We start from the raw sequence: 19406 nt of genomic DNA, 5'->3' as shown, positions 1-19406 counted from the left end.
AATTTGAACCTGACCAAGTTCAAATGAAAAGCTCTTAGGGGAATATTCTGGACTTATATTTCCATATATATTAATAAGCTGTGCAGCATTTTCAGCAACTCCTGTAATAGAATTTTGAAATGAGCAAGAGCTCATCTTTTGAATGGTGAAGATCACAGACCTTATTCTGTCAAAAGTAACAGAATAAGATCATCTACACAACCATTTATATTAGCTGGCTTCATTTTCTGTTGCAGAAAGAAACATTTTAATCTTGCATTGTCACCTAGGCTGCAAAATAGGGGAAGAGCAGCCAGGCCTCTGATCCACTAACATCCTTTATGTCAATGTGTGGGACAAAATCAACAGTATAAAAAAAAAAGGAAATCATATTTATATTTGACTCTTAGTGATAATCTGTAGACACAGTGAAAGTGTATAGAAGTAAGATAAAAACTATAGTGCCTTCAACTATGGTCAACAGAAAAAAAATCACAATACTTTTCACAAGTCTCTGTATGGAAAGTTGTGGAAAAATAGTTGTCAGAAGAGACAACTACATAAGCTTCTATACTATGTGTGTGACATTGATCTAAGAGTTTCCACTTCTACTGATTGAAATGACTCATTCAGAATATTTTCACCAAGATTCAGTGCAGTGTAGTGATTACAGTGTTGTGCTGGGATTGAGAAGATCCAGGTTAAAGTCTCTAGTTGAAGATGGACCTCCCTAGGTGATTATGGGCCCAGTCAGTATCTCTCCGTCTCAACACAAGCAACCTCATAGAATTAGCTGGGATGGGTGGGTGGGGGGAGACATGACTCTCCATGTGTGGCCTTTTTTGCTCCTAGGACAAAGTGATAAGTAAATAAATTGCAAAATGGGACTGTTCTGATAATCAAACACAGCAGCCATAATCTAACTTTAGAACACTATGAGAAAGGGGTCTTGATAAAAATGAAGGCTATAAGTTTTAAAGGTAAAGCAAAATTACAAAAAGTAACTTCAGCTTCCATTGTAATGTCCTATTTTTGTTATTCTGGCATTAACATCCATGAGGAACTGAAACTAATTATGATTTAGAAATCAATGAAAACATGCTGATGCATTCATTTGGATATATTGTACTGTCTTTATAGAACTGAATAACATTTATATAGGCTAACTCTCTGAGGAATATAAAGTAGAAGATACTAGCAAAAAGATTTTTGTGGACAGGAAAGTTATTGCTAAGGTTTTGAGCATTCATAAGATATGAAAAAGGTATCTATGGGATATATAATAGAATCACTTATATTTATAAGTATCCTACATAATCAAAATCTGATTTTCTCCTTGAATTATGACCATAACTGTCAGTACAGTAGTGTCTTTTAAAAAAATAACTGGCATCTCATTTTTTTAGTTCACCATTCAGTTACATTTAGTTTCATTGTTTAGCTCCACTACCATTGAGTTTTTGATTACAATTGTTTTCTGCTTTAAAATTACAGGAATGCTCTATTATAGGTCTACTCATAGGTAAGCTCAAATGAGTTTAATGTGTCTACTCACATGTTACTGGGTATAGGAGGGCAGTCTTCAATATTTTTAAAATCCTGCCAATCATAGCATACTACTGGGGAGTCTGGTGTCACAAAGTACCTTGGCAGTCTACCACTCTTTGTGTTCATGGCCACTGTACAACAGCCATTTAACAATGCCTATTTAAACATTTTCTTTAAAAAAAAAATAAAAGGGGGGGATTAATCAAATAAGTGGTGCAATGCTAGGCAAATAGACAAAAAAATATGCAGAGAACCAAGTGTGTATGTGTGTGAGAGAGAGATTATTTGATGTGACAGGTGCTGCATCCATGATTCCTCAGCTTAACTTTTTTCCAGTTTAAAAAGAGTAATCCCACTTTTGAAAAAAGTGTGACATTCCCATTTTCTACCAAGCAGGGATTTGCAGAATTCCAACATTTTAAGAAATGGGATAGAAAAAGGTTGTAACTATTTTGTGCATACTTATTTGCACTGGGACTAGGCAGCAACCTGCTGCAGTAAAAAAATAAGTATCCAGTAGGTTATACCAAGTCTTTTTTATATACTAAGCTACTTTTTTAAAATGTAACTGGAAAAACCAAATTAATGAATATTGGGATTGTGGGAGGATGTAGGTGCCATTCACAAAGAACTCTAAATGTTCTTGGTTATTTAACAGCAATCAGTGTTTAACTAAGATAGTACTATGTTGAAATTTGTTCTCCACTTTCCTGGAAAAAAAAATCCCTTAAAAAAAGGCTTCAGTTTCTGAAACTTCATTCTTTTCTTTAGAATGTTTGGACATGGTGTTTTTTGAGCTTGCTTGATAGTTGTCAACTGGTGAGAAATGCTTTTTAAAAATACAGATTTCTCCTTCACTCTGCAGCCTCTCTAGCTGCCCACTTTCTTGATCAGAACAAAAAATGGAAGGAATTCCCACATGACAACATTTGGAGATTTATCCAAAGTGGAGGAAGCAAGAGAAACTGCAGATTGCTGAAAAGTTGACTCACACTTAATATAAGTGATCTCACATTCAACCTACAGTATTGCAGTTTTCTTCTTTTGAGTCAAAATCAAATTAAGTGAAAATGATAAAAAGATTCAGAAAGAGGTTTTCAACAAAGTACTAGCTGTTGTTCACTGTTCATATAAAACTCTTCATATGAAATAAGCAGGTTTGCAAGTCTGTGTTATACTGAAACAATGCTTTTCCTAAATATTAGAACAGATATTATGAAAAGCTTAAAACTACCTCCTCTAAATGCCATGACTGCCTATATGCAAGGATGTCTATGTCTTCAGAGCCCAACTGAGCCCATGTCACTCCTCTATCCTTTTGGAGGGAATGCAATCTAAATTCTTAAGGAAATGTGTTCCTAATGTGGTTTTGCACTGCAAGGTTAGTGTGCCCCAAACTGAGACTCCTATTTGGACACACATCCTCTCACATTGGCTAAAGCTAAAGCTCCTTTTCCCTATTTTGTTTCATCCTTGAGTAGGACTATTTGTAAGAAATTGAAATGCTGTGGTTTCTCACCTGATGCACTTCTGGTGATGGGATATGAACATGCAGTGACAGCCCTTAGATAACATGTCACAGATCTGGAAAGCTAATTAGATCTGGCTGCCCTACCTAAGGAAGTGTTCCTAGATAGTTATTCCCAATTTTTTGAAGCCTGCAAGATTATTTGAGCCAAATAACAGTTCCAAAATTCAGAAGAGCCATAACTCTGACGAGATTCCAACACCTGTTCTTGAGGGAAAATTTTAGGATATTATTTATTTATTTATTTAATCAAATTTTTATCACCGCCCATCTCCCCCAGACGGGGGACCCTGGGTTGTTCACAATAAAAACAATTAAAATTCCATAAAATCATAAATACAGCCATTAATCAATCAGAATAAAATGCAGTAAAATCCAAGCCATGGCAGATCTAATTCAAGCCATAAGGGCATAAAACATGTCCCTGCAGCACTAGGGAATCAGCCATCCCCAAGAATGGCTCTTCCCCTCCCTATTCCAGGCAAGGCAGCAAAACCAGGTCTTCAGCTGTTTTCTGAAGTCCAGGAGGGAGGGGGCTAACCTCACTTCTGGGGGGTGTTCCAAAGGGTGGGAGCTGTTGCAGAGAAGGCCCGCCTTACATTCAGATGAAGATTTTTCCTCTATGGTGAAGGCGTTATTGAAACATTAAGCCAGACTCTCCCAAAGTGTCAGGTGTCCCTCTGTCAGGGAGGTGCAGACAGAGTCCAGGGGAGGTGCAAAGAACCTTTTAGTTGTACATTGTTACAATAAATCCATCTTTCCTAAAATTTCATTGCATTGTTTTCATTGTTCATTTGTACACATTTTGATGTTTGGATTTTTAGGGAAGGTACTGGTAGTTCTCAACTTAAGACCTTTCGTTCAGTGACTGTTTGAAGTTAAGACACTGAACAAATGGTGGTTATGACTGGTGCTCAGCATTCTGGCCATCCCAGTGTCTCCACAGTCATGTGATGGTGATCTGGGCACTTGGCAACCGCCTTGCACTTACGACCAGTTACAGCACCCTGAAATCACGTGATTTCCATTTGCAACCTTCCTTGCCGGCTTCCCCAAAAAGTCAATGGTTGCAAGTTGTGAGGTAAATCTCCCCCACTCATGCATCCTCCCCAGCTCCTCTGCACTTGCACCATGCTGGCCACTCACGCACCTCCATGCACCCACCATGAGCCTCACTGTGCCTCCTCTGCCACTTGTGTACCCCTGTGCATCATCCCCAAGACCTGCGGCACCTTCCCTGCCACCCATGCAACCCCATGCACTCTCTTCCCCTCACTGCCCCTCCCCACACCCTAGCACACCCCTGCGCACCCTCCCTGAGCCTCACCATACCTCCTGCACACCCTCACACACCACCCCTGACCCTTGCCAAACCTCCTGCACCCCCTTGTGTCCCCTACAGCCAGCAGCAGCCACTTACCTACCTACTGGCCTGCTTGGGGGCTGCCTGGGATTTCCAACTTCCTGCCAGTTTCCCCACTGACTTTGTTATGGGAAGCCAGCAGGAAGTTGCCTCACCTCCATCTGTATTATCATTGTATTTTGTTTTTGTTTTTTGTTTTTGTTTGTTTTTGTTTTTTGTTTTTTCTTCTTTCTTCTTTCTTCTTTCTTTTTTTTGTTTTTTGTTATTAATTAAAAAGCAATTTTTTTAAAAAAAGTAAGTTGTGACACCTAACAACTATGGGTTTCGATTAACAACGGCAACCGGGACTGCAGGGATTGGTGTTGCTAAGTGATGTGGTCACACTTTACAACTGTATCTCTTAGTGACAGAAATTCCAGTCCCAGCTGATGTTGTAAATTGAGGACTACCTGCATGTACATTAACATTACTCTAAAGGGAGGTGTGATGGCAAAATGTTTAGGAACCCCTGCATTAAGCCGTGCTTTACTATATTCTCTGTAAAACAAAGATCAGATACAGCTAATAACTCCCCAACTAGTCAGATTTCCAGGCCACCCAGATTCATCCTCTTTACAGTTATCCTTATTGAACCAGTGTAATTTTATGTCTCTGACTGTGGCTAAGTTTTGCTTTACTATTTATAAAATATGTACTTCGACCACATTAACTTTACAGTATAATTATTTAGCTTCATTATGACTTTTATTTGCTTTTTCAGAATATGTCTTCTTCTTTTAATTGGCCAATGGCCATGCTAAAGTTTATTAACTGATGGATAAAAATTCTGTGTGCTTTTACTTTCTTTACAGCTTAGGTGGCGAAGTGGGGAAAGCAAATGAAGGAAGCTACATAGGCAAACATTTTCGTATGGGATTTATGACAATGCCAGCACCTCAGGACAGACTGCCACATCCTTGTTCAAGTGGCTTTACTGTGAGATCCCAATCACTTCATTCTGTGGGAGGTACTGATGATGAAAGCAGTAGCTGTTCCCGCAAGCAGCCACCACCGAAACCCAAACGAGACCCCAATACCAAACTAAGCACATCCTCTGAAACTGTAAATGCTGGAACAACAAGCAAGATTGCAAAGCTGCCAGACAGGACTGAAGGTAAATGCTGAACTCCTTTTTGTTCTTGGAAAAAAATATGATACAGTATGTGATTCACTTACTGATGTACACTCATCAAACCATAAGATGATTGCTGCTTGATGATACAGTAATAGAGCTGGGATCCAAAAGTGGTAAAAGAAGATGTTTACTATTTTCCCATATGCTAGAAATAATCAATCAATCTTTATTTTACAGCCAAAAGGCCCCAAAATTAAAGTTTTCCCTCTTCTTTCCCATATGCACTACAAAATGCCACTTGGAAGGATGGGAAGGGCAATAGTTAAAAACTACGGGGCCACAGGCAGGGCCAAGAGTAATATTGGTTGTCTACTGTACTTCATGCAACTTTTCAGTCGGTCTCAGTATTTTAATACACTTGCCCACAATCTGTGCATTTAGCTAAAAGAAACTTGAATTCAGGAATTTAGAAAGTATTGAGAAGTAGGTATGGTTTTTTGTTGTTGGTGCGGCTGCTAATATGCCAGTATTAAAGGTAAATGTAATATCAAGACACGTTTGTTTTGCAGAGTTTCCTAATCAGAACTGATCTCTTTTAGCTTTCAGGGAGCTTATCATTTAAATTTCAACAGTGAAGAAGTAACAGCAACAGGGATGGGTATAGGAGTAGCAAGGATGAATGTGAACATAAGGTACCACAGAAAATATTAGGTTTATTTGGGTTGTGGAAAAAGAGTCAATAAGAAGAGTAGGTGGAAAGGAAAGGTGGATTCATGGAAAAGGTGAGAGGACTGAAGGAAGGAAGAGGTAGCATCAAATGGTCTGGGAAAAAGCTGCAACTTTGGTGGAGAACATGTTTTTCGCAGTTCCACAAATTTTGAAATACCATTTTTGGCTGAAAAACAGAATGTATGTATGTATGAATGTATGTATGTATGGTCTTGGTATAAAATACTAGGAATGCTATTGCTAAAATGTAAGCATTTGTACTTCTTGCCCATATCCACCTCCCAACTAACATTGAGTAGCCTACTAAAAGCAGTGAAAAAAGACTGTATATGCAAGCTTTAACCTGAGTGCAAAACAAATTATTTTAAAAATAACAATATGACTGGCATAAAAAACAGTTTACTTTCAGTTCAATGCCAAATAGTTTTTTTTTTAAATGTCAAGTTGTCAGGTTAACCTCACTGCAGCTCACCCTCCCCTGAGGTCTTCAGTGACACACAGCACCCATCTTAGCAAATGCAACTATGACCTACTTGCATCCCAATGACTGATACAAGTAGGTAAGTGTCTGCAACTGTGTTATGATATCATCATGTATGTGTTGTCATTTGCCCCCCTCCCCATCCTTCCTATGGATGCCAGGTACTGACCACAGGTACCATTGAAAGCAATTCCAAGCTCAAAGAAGGGGAAAGATTGGCTTTAACAAAAGAGGAAACAAGCAGTTAATAGTTCATATTATATCACAGAACACACATTTTCCTCCCCAGTAATCTGGGAATTATTTTAGTGCCAACACAAGGATATTACTATTGTCATTGTTAAGGTGATTTTTAGTGTGGAGAACCAACAAAGTAAGTACAAGAGATGTGGCTATAACTGATTGTCAGGCTTAATTAATGCATGATATGTCCAAATCTAACCATTTTTAGCCTCTAACCAGTGTTTGTTGGAGACCAAGGACATTGGAGACTGCAAGGTTATCTCTGATAAAATAATGTCAGCCAAGATGGATGTTTGTGATGCTTGATTTAGTATACAATGTCAATAAGACAATGCAACTCCTTCAAAAAGAAAGAATTGACTTGGATAATAATGTAAACCCTGGTTGGATTACTACAATGCACTCTACACAGGACTGCCCTTGAAGACCATCTGGAAATTACAACTCGTCTAGAATGTGGTGGTGTGCTCAGTTTTGGGTGCCCCATGGTTTGCCCATGATACACCACTGCTGTGTGAGCTGCATTGGCTTCCAGTTTCTTTCCAGGTGCAATTCAAGGTAATGGTTACCACCTTTAAAGTCCTGAATGGCACAGGGCCAGGTTATTTACAGGGGCACCTTTCCCTGGGGGTATCTGCCTGTTCCACTAAATCTGATAGGGTGAACATGGTCCAGGTCCCTCCCTTAATTGCTGCCATCTAGTGGGACCTAGGCAGCATGCCTTCTCAGTAGCCACCCCTCCCCTTTAGAATGCTCTTTGCCTTGAGATCTTGCAGGCCTCTACCCTCCTGGTCTTCCAAAATGCCTTAAAGGCCTGACTTTTCCCACAAGCATTGGGCTAGGGTGAGGTTGGCACCCAGAAAAGTTCTTTGTGGATGGGTGGGGTGTGTGGTGGTTGCAGGCGCTGTGAGTTTCTATGTTGGTTTTTCAATCTTTTTTACTGTTTCTGTTTTTCCTGTTGTGAGCTGTCTAGGGTTATGTTGCATAAGATGGGCAGCTATATAAATTTTTCAAATAAATAAAAGTAAAACAGTGTTGTGGGTACAGTTTATGGAACTGGTAGAACTTATAAGAGTCCCTACACATTTATAACAACTCAATATATGTCATTTTTTGTTATTCCAGAGACTTTATGAACAATTCTTTGGCTTGGCTTTAGCTAGTGGAAGTCTCTGCTTTAGAAAAGTTATTTAGAATGTTATACTTTGTGCTATATATATTTGTTCCTGAATTCTTTAAAATTCCTCATTTAATATAAACACTACATAGTATAGTTGCATATTTGTGATTAAATGTCATCGTTGGGAACTTTCTTCTCTCCTTTCATTATCAGCTTTTTATGTTCTTAAAGTTTCATATACATAATCACTGGTATTCAAGGAAGTTGTGGGCACTCTGTGAAGACCTGTCTGTGCAGTGTTAAAATGGATGACATACAGTTAGCACTTTGGGAATAATATTTTGCCAAGAAACTAATTACTAATACTTGTAGTCAAGATAAACTATCCTGATGGGGAAGTTGTATTTAACAGTGTTGAAAAGCAGATCAAAACACACTTTATGCAATTCTCACATCTGTTCAATGTGTGATTATTGTTCAGTTATGCAGGTTAGCATATTTGTATGTTCTGACACATCATAATATTTAAATATCAATTTATCATTTCTAGCTAAGAATATAGCTCTATTGAGTTGCTAGTGTTCTCTGTAAAGAGTAACTTATGTAAATAATGGGACTTAACCTACTCATCCAATGCTAGCAATGAATGTGGCAAAATAGTTGTGGAATAAAACCCTTATCTGAAAGAGAGAGAGAGAGAGAGAGAGAGAGAGAGAGAGAGAGAGAGAGAGAGAGAGAGAAGCACTCTTATATAATGTTAATAAAAAAACCAAAATTGCAATCTGAAACATTTTCAGGGTCAGCTCAACAACTCAACTCAACTTCATTTCATTTCCATTTAACTGTAACTGAAATTGCATTCTGTTAATAAGATTACTTTCTAGACATAAACTAAATAATTCTGATAAAAAATGTAGGCAGTTTTCTTTTTAGGCAAGTTTGGCTGGAAGTTCCATAATGTTTTACTGCTTTTGCCTGACACTGTTTCCAACGTGCCAATAAATATAATTTGCATTTTTTTAATAAGTTTTAGTTTCCTTGACTGTATTGTTCAGACCTTATAAAATAGCTTAGATTTAATTTGGTCCCATTAAATAATGTAGCCCAAATATTTTTGCAGTCTTTGAGCATATTGAGCTGAATAAGCTAACTGAAATAATACACATTTCCATTTTCTGATTTACAATTTTCCAGAAATATTTCTGCCTTCCATCACATTTAAAAAAAACAACAACTTAATGATAATTTGCAGCAGTCCCTGTGATTTGCATCCAATGTTGAAGGAGATATGTGTAGCTGTAAGGCCTCTGATATGGACATAACATCTCCTATATTTGTTCTTATTATACAGTGAAGGAACTGATCTAAATGGGTCTAAAAAGAGTTCTGTATCTATGTATGAAATTATTTCCTGAAAAATCTTCTTTATTACATTTGACATCAGAAAGATTTTCAAAAATATTCATCATTATGTGACCCAGTGTCTTTCCTCAACTCTGCTTTAGCAAATTAGAATTGCAGGTGTTTGGGAGTCTAGTGATTAGTCCTCAGCTTCTTTTATTTTATTTATTTATTCTTGCATAAATTTTCTTGGTCTGGTCTGTGTTCAGTGCACAAACTATTTCTGATATTACTGTTTTGTAACAGGTGTGTAAAGTGAATTAGTTTGGGTACCCTTGTATTGCAAAGGATACTATTCCCGACCACATCATTAATTCAAGTGGCCTGTTTGGGCTGCAAGGGAGACTGGTATTCCAGCTGCCAGAATCACAGCCATTTCCTTTGTATATATTTTTTATTAAATGGGCTGGTTGACCAATCCACTGGTGGGCCTAGAGAAGTGTTTCTCAACCTTGGCAGCTTGAAGATGTGTGGACTTCAACTCCCAGAATTCCCCAGCCTGTGGGGCCATTCTGGGAGTGATTTATGCCAACATAATTTATACCAACATAAATTCCTTCTGGTTTCAGATTGGGAGGAAAGCATGGCAAAGCAGCTGTGTGTAGGAGCCCGCAGGCAGGCCGTCACACTCAATACACAGCCGAGTACAAGGAGCTGTTGTCATTGGAGTAAAACTGGCTTCACCAAAGAATTCACATGCTGTGAATTCTTATTCAGTGACAGCTGAATGGGTGTGCTATCTTTGTACACATAAATATTGATAGGGTAGGGAGGAATGGCAGCCAAACCCTTAATCTGTAGCTGCTCTTTTTGCTGTCTCTGAATCTATTTTTAATCAATCACTTAATGTAGTAAATACTTTTCAGATTAAGCAGGTCACTATCATTAGCACTTGTTTAGCTATGATATTGTGAGGCTATAATGCTATTGATTCATAGAAAAAATATCAGCATCAGCTAATGGCACCAGATTAGGCAGAATTTAAACAATATTAAATGCCTCACTGTTTCTTTGATAATTGTCCAAAGGCCATGTCCTCACCTATACTCATCTATGGCAGAAATATGCCCTAGCAACATTTTTGTTCTGTCTTCATCTTGGCTTGGATCCATGACTGAAACAGGCTTCAGTTATCCTTAGCTGCACTGGCGTTAAAGTTGTATTTCCATTGAAAAGCAGTATCCAGCATATCAAATCTCTTATGTTTTGCACCCATTATCTTGCAGGAAAGGTAGATGAGAGGCCATGACTGGTGAAGGAGAAGCAACCAGGATAAATGTCAATAATTCCATGCCATAGCTTTCTGCTGATTCAAGGATGGTTTGATAACACCATAATTCAGTGATGGGAAAAGCCCTATGAATGTGGACTATCTCCATAAATCTTAGCATTTTTTAATTTTCAATTCATCTACATGGATTGACAATGGGGGAAGCAAGCAGCATTTGTTTGTTTTACTGCAACATTATTTTTCTCTCCATGGTTTTCAGTGTATATTTATAGTGCTATAAATAGATTTGTAACAGCAACATGCATGTACAAAATAAAAGACCAAATTATTCCCAACTGTATTCCCTCCACCAGCGAAATGGAGAGTTAGCAAAATAAATTTCCCCTTCAAAACTACTTTGAAATGTATGGAGACCTTCTGGGGTGAATCTTGTGAGGAAGATGGAAGAAATGAAGAGTGCTTCTGTTGTGCAAGTAGAAGTCTATTCTCACAACTTTGGATATTGGCCTCAATGTCTTTTTGGCATGCTAATTCCATTTACAAAGTCAGGATTTTTTTAAAAAGTAAAAAAAATGAAATCCTTTTTTCAAGTTCAGAGTTTTTGAAATAGATTGAAGGAAGGTGACTGAACTGTATTTTATTTATTTGCTAGGGCTTATATGCCACTGTAACCGGTAAAGGCTCTGAGCAACTTGCCAAACTCTCTCCAGAGGAAGAAAATAAATATGTGAATTAATACTCATGCTAAAATGTGTGAAATTCATTTTGGACATGAAGTTCACTTGTAAGGTTTTTATGCGCATCTATCTACAGTATATGTGCCATTGGAGCTCTTCAGCAGACTATTGAGGAAAAGACATGATTGCCATGTCTGCCAGTGGTAAAAAGTGCAAGTACATAGTGTGATCTGAAAATCCTCTGACACAGCTTACAAGTGTAACCTCCCCCCTCCTCTCTCCCCTGCCCATTGATAAATTGAAATTCAGGAAGAGTTAAATGCAGGGCTTAGAGGAATAAAGCATCAATAAAGGAATATAACATGATAAATCATGATTGTGAAACTTGATGCCCTCCAGATGTTTTGGACCACAAGTCTAATAATCCCTAGCCAAAGGAACAATGGGCAGGGATCATGAGAGTTATATTCCACAGTATTTGGAGCGCAGTAGATGGAGACATCTTACTGACAACAACAAAGGTATGTGTTGCCAGTACCAGTTTTCCCCACTTGTAACATATGGTTGTGAAATCTGGACCACCAGACATGTTGAATGAAATAAAAACGATGCTTTTGAATTGTGGTTCTGGAGAAAATTGAGCATCCTTTGGACTACAAAGAAAAGCAATAATTTAATAATAGACAAAGAAAAACCAGACCACTCACTGGAAGCACTACTAATGAAGCTAAAGCTTGAATATTTTGAACATATAATGCAAAGGTAAGAATTGTTGGAAAAGACACTGATATTTGGCAGAATCAAAAGCAATCAAAAAAGAGACTGACAGAACAAAAGATGGATAAATACTATTGTTCATGTCAGAAGCATGGACGTACTATACACTCAAAGAAGCAATTACTGATAAACTATTCCAATGTAATTATGTCCATCTGGTCACTAAGAGTTGGGAGTTGTCAAAGTCTGGGATAAAGTCTCTCATTTTAAATTTAATCTATTTAAATTTAATCCCCATTTTATAGATTCTGTGGACCATTTATGTGATGCAATGATGTGCAGAATCCAAGACAACTGAGGAACATCAGAAAACATTCCTCTAGATACTGATAATCATGGAAAAATGCAGTTTGGTGCAAAATTTGTAGATGTGCCCAATTTAAAGAGCACTTTGCTACTATATATAATAAGCCGCAGAATATTTATTGACTAGGAAATTACTGCAGCAGCACAAGTCCAGAATGACATATTAAAAACAAAAACACCCAAAACATATAACATTGTTGATGAGAATGGCAAGAGAAAAATAAATAAATAAAATTTGATGAATTTACAAAAAATGTTTTTGTTTTTGTTTTTAAAAAGCTTGTTCTCATAACTGGATAATTTTTTCCAATGTATTCAGATTTTTGTTTAACAGAACACCCAGGCTGAATTGATCTTGTTTTAAATTATAGTTTTAAGCCAATCTTGCAGGTTTTTTTCTTTTTTTTCTAATGAAACAGTATGCAGACATTTCATTTCATTCATAAGCATTTTTATTTTTTCTCTTTGATCCTTTGTCTTTAAAGCCATCCTTACTTTTTACTTACGCAGAAGAAACTCAACAATAGCAATAACACCTTAGGAGATAACAGGTCACATAGGGAGGTATCAGTCTCTTTCTCACATCACAAGTTCTGTTGTAATGCACACGCATATTCTTGGCTTCAGAGCTCTGTGTGAGGCAGCTAGTGAGCGACTGGAGCTACTGATATGGTGGAGGAGAAGCAACACAAAATAAAGCAATGTAGCAGTTTTATTTCTGCCACTAGATATGGACAGTGCATGCACAAACATCTGTAGGGGATGTTAAAAAACAAAAGTCAAGATGGTATGCAGGATGGGGTGGGGCTTCCGTTGTGCAGTCATGGTCACAATTTTGACTGCCACTTCCCCTCCTCCCCTTGGTAGGATATCCTGGGTTGCATGGCTTCACAAAGTAGCTTCAAAGTGATATTAACGCAGCTTCTGATTAACTCCAGAATTTTGTCCCATGATAGATATTTGAATAGGGAGGCATATGGTTATAGAGAAATAAATTTCTATACATATGCCCAAGCATGATGATAATGGTGTTGCATTCTAAACTGGGCTTTTGCAGATCTCCAGAACCTATATATATATATATATATATATATATATATATATAAATATATATATATATATATATATATATACATACATACATACACACACACATACACACACCCACACACACACATACATACATACATACATACATACATAACTTTCTTGGGCAGCTTCCAACAATGTATTACATTTGGCTCCTCAGCCTCATTTTTGTAGTTTCTAGAACCCGCTAAGATTTCAGCACTGAAATTTGACAGAAATTATGTGCTATTTCCATCTACGTATGTATGTGGATGGATGGATGTTAAACTAATCTTAAGATAATCTTAAAAAAAAAAAAAGTATTCTAAAATTTCCTTACATATTTCATTTTTCAGTGAAGAAACCATACAGTGTTAACTTAAGTCACAATTTGGTGGAAATAAAACTTGTAAAACGCTCCATTTCAATAGACAGTTAGTCCTTTTGAATTTCTATTACTTTTGTGATTATCCAAGGCTATTAGTTGCACAGTCCTGTTGAAAAATCTAGCACTAATGTATAAAATCCAGAGGCAAGGCTATAACTGGAGACAGTAATCAGTCATTTCCTAATTTCCCAAGAATGTATTGTGGATAGATTCTTCGTTGTCAGAAATGTTAAGTAATTCAGTTTAGTGTAAACAGAGTGCTGATTTAATAATACAAAAGATCAGTCAGTCTAGATCTCTCAGCTTAGTGGGAAAGCAAATACATCTACCCCTTTGTCTCTAGCAGGCAAAATAGCAAGGCCTATGGATAGTCAACAGTAACATGAGTTAATTCCTGGATGGTTATCATGAGGAACACTTACAAAAACTTCTTCTGCCTCACTGCAACACACACGTTCAGGGTCCATGTGATGAGCGATTTACCTGAATAGAATTCATAGATCAGCCAGAGTTCATATTCTGTATATGTGAGTCTCTCTCTTTCTCTCTCTCTCTCTCTCTCTCCAATAGAATTATTATTTTTAAGAAGTTTAGAGTTCTTTTTCCTCTCTATGACAAGCAATAAAATCATAGTTCTTCTGTTATCTATCTACTAATACTTTGAAGATGCATTACTTATTTTAAAATTAATACCACTCGGGACAATTAAAAAAAAAAAGAAATCCCAGACATTGTATTAAGCAAATCTAAGTGCAGCAATCAATTAAGAGAAGAAAGGCTGAAGCAAAATTCCTATGACCTAAACATATCAGGAGGAGGAATGCTACTCTTAGAAAAACTAAGATTGGAACAACCAGCCTCAGAATGCTTGGTGGAGACCCTTACATAGAGAAGCCCTGTTGGGAGCTGCCTTTCAATGCATGATTCCTAGGCTTCCACATCTGGGCTTCGAAACTCCAGATAGCTGTTAGATGGCAGTAGAAGATGAAGAAAAAAAAAGATAACCCTCTCCTTTCCTGATTATTACCAGGACTTTATTGGGCTTTTAAAGAAAACAGAGGAAGAAGGTGTTCAGGTTAAGAATAGCTGTTTAATTGTCCTTTATACTGTGTGCTGCTCTCCTTTGTGAGTTGAGCTGCACAGCAGATTACCTCTGTGGAGGTTCCAAAAGCTGGTAAATAGCTGAGGCAGAACAGAAAATGACAAACCTGTTATATTTCTTTTAATTGTCCTTCCCCCTTATATGCCAGCAATCATGAAAAGAAATGCCAGAATGTAATTTCAAATTTCCACTCATCCAATGAGGAGGGAGGAAAAAGGGCCCTGAGTTCGTAAAGCAGATAAGTACAGAAAATATCTAGCTTTAAGTACAGAAGCCATATTTTAGTTTGAAAACTGTGCTGTTCCTTTGAACTCCAAAATAGCTCCTTTGAAAAATGCCTTATAGTTCAGTTTACTTACTCAGCTGGAATGCCACGAAGCTCTTTTCAACCCTGAACCCCTCAGTGCTGAAAGAGGGCTTGTGTGTTTGCCAGGATGAAAAAAAAAATGGCTTCACTTGTTTTTCTGAATTTTTGGGTTGCTCTGTTTATTCTTATAGTGGCTAGTTCTGAGTCCAAGAAAACTGTACCCCCAAGGGAAACTCCCAGACATCAGGTTTCACTAGTTCCTTTTCTAATTCCTATCCAAACCCCCTTCAACTCAGCCTGCTAACTCTCTCACCAGCAGGGGCATGTAAGGGGGCTTTTCCCCACCCTTGAAGTCCCAAATCATGTCTTGTTATGAAGAAACTCAACTGCACTTTCTTGCTTTCAGAATCAAAGGCTGACATTTGTCTACGTGCACTAAAAACAGTCATACAGATATAAAGATCCACAACCAGATTCAAAGTTAAATAAACACAAGAATAACTTTTTACAACAATAGCTGTTGAACTCAGTGGGAATGAGTAATTTTCTTTTAATTTAAATCCTTGGATTTTTTTATTTTTTTTTGGAGAATGTAGCCCACCCCTGTCAAGCAACAGCCATGTAGCTCTTAAAAAGTCAGAACATTTTAAACCCCAAACACCGGCACACAATTCAACCACCTTTGTTGTCTTGCAAAAGTCTGTTTTTTCACTCCTTTTTGTTCTTGGGTCAGTTTCTCTTGCATCTCCCTGCTGGCCTCAATGCAAATCCAGGTGTGCTACTCATTGGTTCTTCTATCACACACCAATGTCCTCCTCACTCTCCTGGCCTCAGTCATCTCTCCAGACAAGATGTTGGGTTTATTCCCTTCATGGACGGAATTTCCTCAGGCTGCAGGCAGGCCTGCCAGCAGGGCACAAAGCAGGGAGACAGCCTTGTACATTCTCCTTTTACTTCTTGCGCTTAAGTAATCTTCCTGTCAATCCAGCAGGAATGCTTTGTCTCTTATCTCCTTTTTGTAATTTTAAATTGATTAGGGCTATGGTGGTTGGTGCCCCTGTCAGATTTGTTTGAAGGTGTCGTGGTTGTTAGCCAGACTTGGCATCAGTTCTTGCTCTTTATTCCTTTTTTATTCCTTTTCTATAAATATTATATTGTAATTTCTATTCTGTTTGGTTTTATTGTAGACCTCCCAGAGTCAATTTGGAGATAGATAATGCCTAAATTAAAAAATAAATTAAATTAAATTAAATTAAATTAAATTAAATTAAATTAAATTAAATTAAATTAAATTAAATTAAATTAAATTAAATTAAATTAAATTGTCTGACTCCCTTACTCTCCTATCTCACCTTAAAATTTTGACTCCTTTTTATTTCCTCAGGTTGTTTCATTAAGCCACTGTTTCTCAGCCTTGGCAACTTTAAGATGTTGGCTGAGAAACATGCTGGCTGGGGAACTCTGGGAGTTGAAATTTACACAACTTAAAGTTGCCAAGGTTGAGAAACACTGCATTAAGCTAACCACTTCCTTTTCTTTTTCCTAGACATTTCTTCCAGGCTTGTCCTCTCTAGTTCAACCCTGGTGCATCAAGCAGAATCGTTAAATTGGCTCCTTCCCCCTCTGTTTATGTGCTTTCTTGTCCCAGATGTCCTTGAATGTTTCCCTAGCCTGAAAGTCTGTCTGCCTTTGCACCCACAAATCCTCACATTTTTATACCTCCAGGAATTTGGAAGGTCCCCATTTCAATTTTTCTTGTAGGCTCCATGCCATCTGGTAAGAATCCATTTATTTGATGCTGTGATGTATTTACCTATTCATTTTCTTTCCTCTTTTCTGTATCCTGCTAATAACAAACCCTGGGCACATAGTTTCATAGCACCCAAGTTATCTCTGTATTTCTCATGGCAAACCTCTATAGGTTTGTACCAGTTTCATTCATTTCAGCAATGTTACTGCAACTCCCTGAGAAATGCAATCCTGTGAAATATAACTCCTTATGTCCTTACATGAAATTTTCTGAATAAATTTGGACCCAAATTATATATTAACTTTTATACACAGATATGTAGGGGCTTTTTCTTAATTAAAAGTAGGCACATAAGTAAGTGTTCCTTTTGTGGATTGGGGCCTAGTGTGATAGCAACAATCTATGATGCTTTACCTTCACTACAGTCACAATCCATATTCCTCCTACTCCCAACCCTTCCAGACACAATCAGCAATGTACATAGTAAAACCATTTTTGGAAAGAAAGGTAGATGTGGAAAATTCTATCTGGATTAAAATTGAGGAGGACAAAGGTTGCATGCTACCAGTCTTTGAGCTAGAATCCCAGTTCCAATCTGGATGGGATTGTTGTTAATTGTTCAGTCACTGCCAACATTTCATAATCTGACAGACAATGTTTTGTCAGGACGGTCTGCAACAATGGCTTCTTTGTGTTCTGGTAAGCACATGCTTGTGTCACTTTGTGTTCTGTCAGCTTTTTTTCAACTGCCTCCAATTTTTCCAAGCATCAGGGTTTTTGCATTCTATTGCAAAAAGGAATACTGAAGCTTTAGTTTCATTATTACTGCTTCCAGTCAGCAGTCTGGCTTTACTTCATCAAATATTGAATTATACAAAGTATACAATTAAAATATATATATATTGCAAGAAAATAATATGAACTCAGTATTGTTTTTGTGTAGTTGGGCGGAAAGGAGCATTTATTTGGGCTTTATGAATGTACAAAATATGTATTAGGATAGTACAAAGCATTCAATAGTGATGTTTTGCAAAACATGTTAGTGCAAGGGTAGATACTGATTTATTTATGTTTATTCTTGACTCAGCAAATTCTTGTTCTCATTTGGCAGGAGTCTTCTTGGATAGGTTTCCATATCTAAAAAAAGTAAACCATGGAGAGTGTGACTATCATTAAGCATGGTGATTGGCTAGGGTGGGATATTCATGGGAGTTTGTGTTCTCAGCATGGAGGGAACGTTGCCCTTGACTGTGAAATGTCAAAGTATTAATACAACCTTGTACTTTTTTTTCACTCAAAGAGTTTGCCAAATCTCCATTTCATTGCCAATAGGATACTAGATATCCTACATAGAGGCACATGCAGAGAATCTCATATGCATACTTGAACTATTTGTGCTACAAGTTTTCAGAAATGTGCAGAAACATTGCCTACTTCTGTCATTAACATTTCATAGTTTTTGACCATGATTACTGTGGGCACAATTCCTGTAGTCTTTTGTATATTTGCTTGCTTCATTTAGATATTGCTGTAAGCTACACAGTTTAAATACACAACAATGTATAAAGAGCATACCATAGCAATGAAAATAAAATATTAAAGGAAGAATAATAAATAATATAGAAATAGCAAATAGAGAGCAGCAACTCTTCAATCCCTCAATGCCTTTCAGAATAGTTCCATTTTTATCTATTTCCAGAATTCTGGTTATAAGATTGCTAACCTGACCTTGAAAGAGATTATTCAGAAGTATGGTGGGGTGGTGAGAGCCACTTTGGTGTAGTGGTTAAGGTAGACTAGAGACTGGGAGGCTGTGAGTCCTAGTCCCGCCTTAGGCATGAAGCCAACTGGGTAACCTTGGGCCAGTCACTCTCTCTCAGCCCTACGAAGGAGGCAATGGCAAACCACTTCTGAAAACATTGCCAAGAAAACTGAAAGCACCAAAACAAAAAGGATGGGTTGGGGGTGCAACTGAGAAACATTGTGTGAGTGTCTCAGTTTCTTTCACTTCAAAAAAATGGAAAACTGAACATTTTGTTGGGGTGAATGCTCTTCAAGTGGAAGTAGGGGTCAGATGGATCAACATGAGAAAGCAAACCTGCAAGTATCTGGGCACCAAGCCATGTAGGCATTTATACACACAACCAAAGTACTTTGACTTGTCAGAGGCAGGGCCAAGTGAAGAAGGAAGGGGTTCTGGAGAACACAGGGACCAGCAGGCCAGTTCATCCCAGAAGGTCAGGTGCCTTCTTTCTTTCTTTCCCTTTCTAGGGTATCCATCCTTTTAAAGCTTC

The 19406-nt window shown here is 37.7% G+C and overlaps 1 protein-coding gene across 1 annotated transcript in view; it reads left to right on the top strand.

Annotated features, from left to right (window-relative positions):
- NYAP2 (neuronal tyrosine-phosphorylated phosphoinositide-3-kinase adaptor 2) overlaps positions 1–19406 on the top strand; it is a 129914-nt gene that overhangs the window by 58543 nt on the left and 51965 nt on the right. The window contains exon 2 of the mRNA XM_063306105.1: positions 5270–5571. Coding sequence (XP_063162175.1) covers positions 5270–5571 — 302 coding nt within the window. The remainder of the gene's footprint in view (positions 1–5269; positions 5572–19406) is intronic.

Source organism: Candoia aspera, chromosome 6, assembly GCF_035149785.1.
Source record: "Candoia aspera isolate rCanAsp1 chromosome 6, rCanAsp1.hap2, whole genome shotgun sequence".
NCBI lineage: Eukaryota > Metazoa > Chordata > Lepidosauria > Squamata > Boidae > Candoia > Candoia aspera.
Note: the sequence above shows the minus strand (reverse complement) of the source record. Positions and strands in the feature narration are given on the sequence as shown.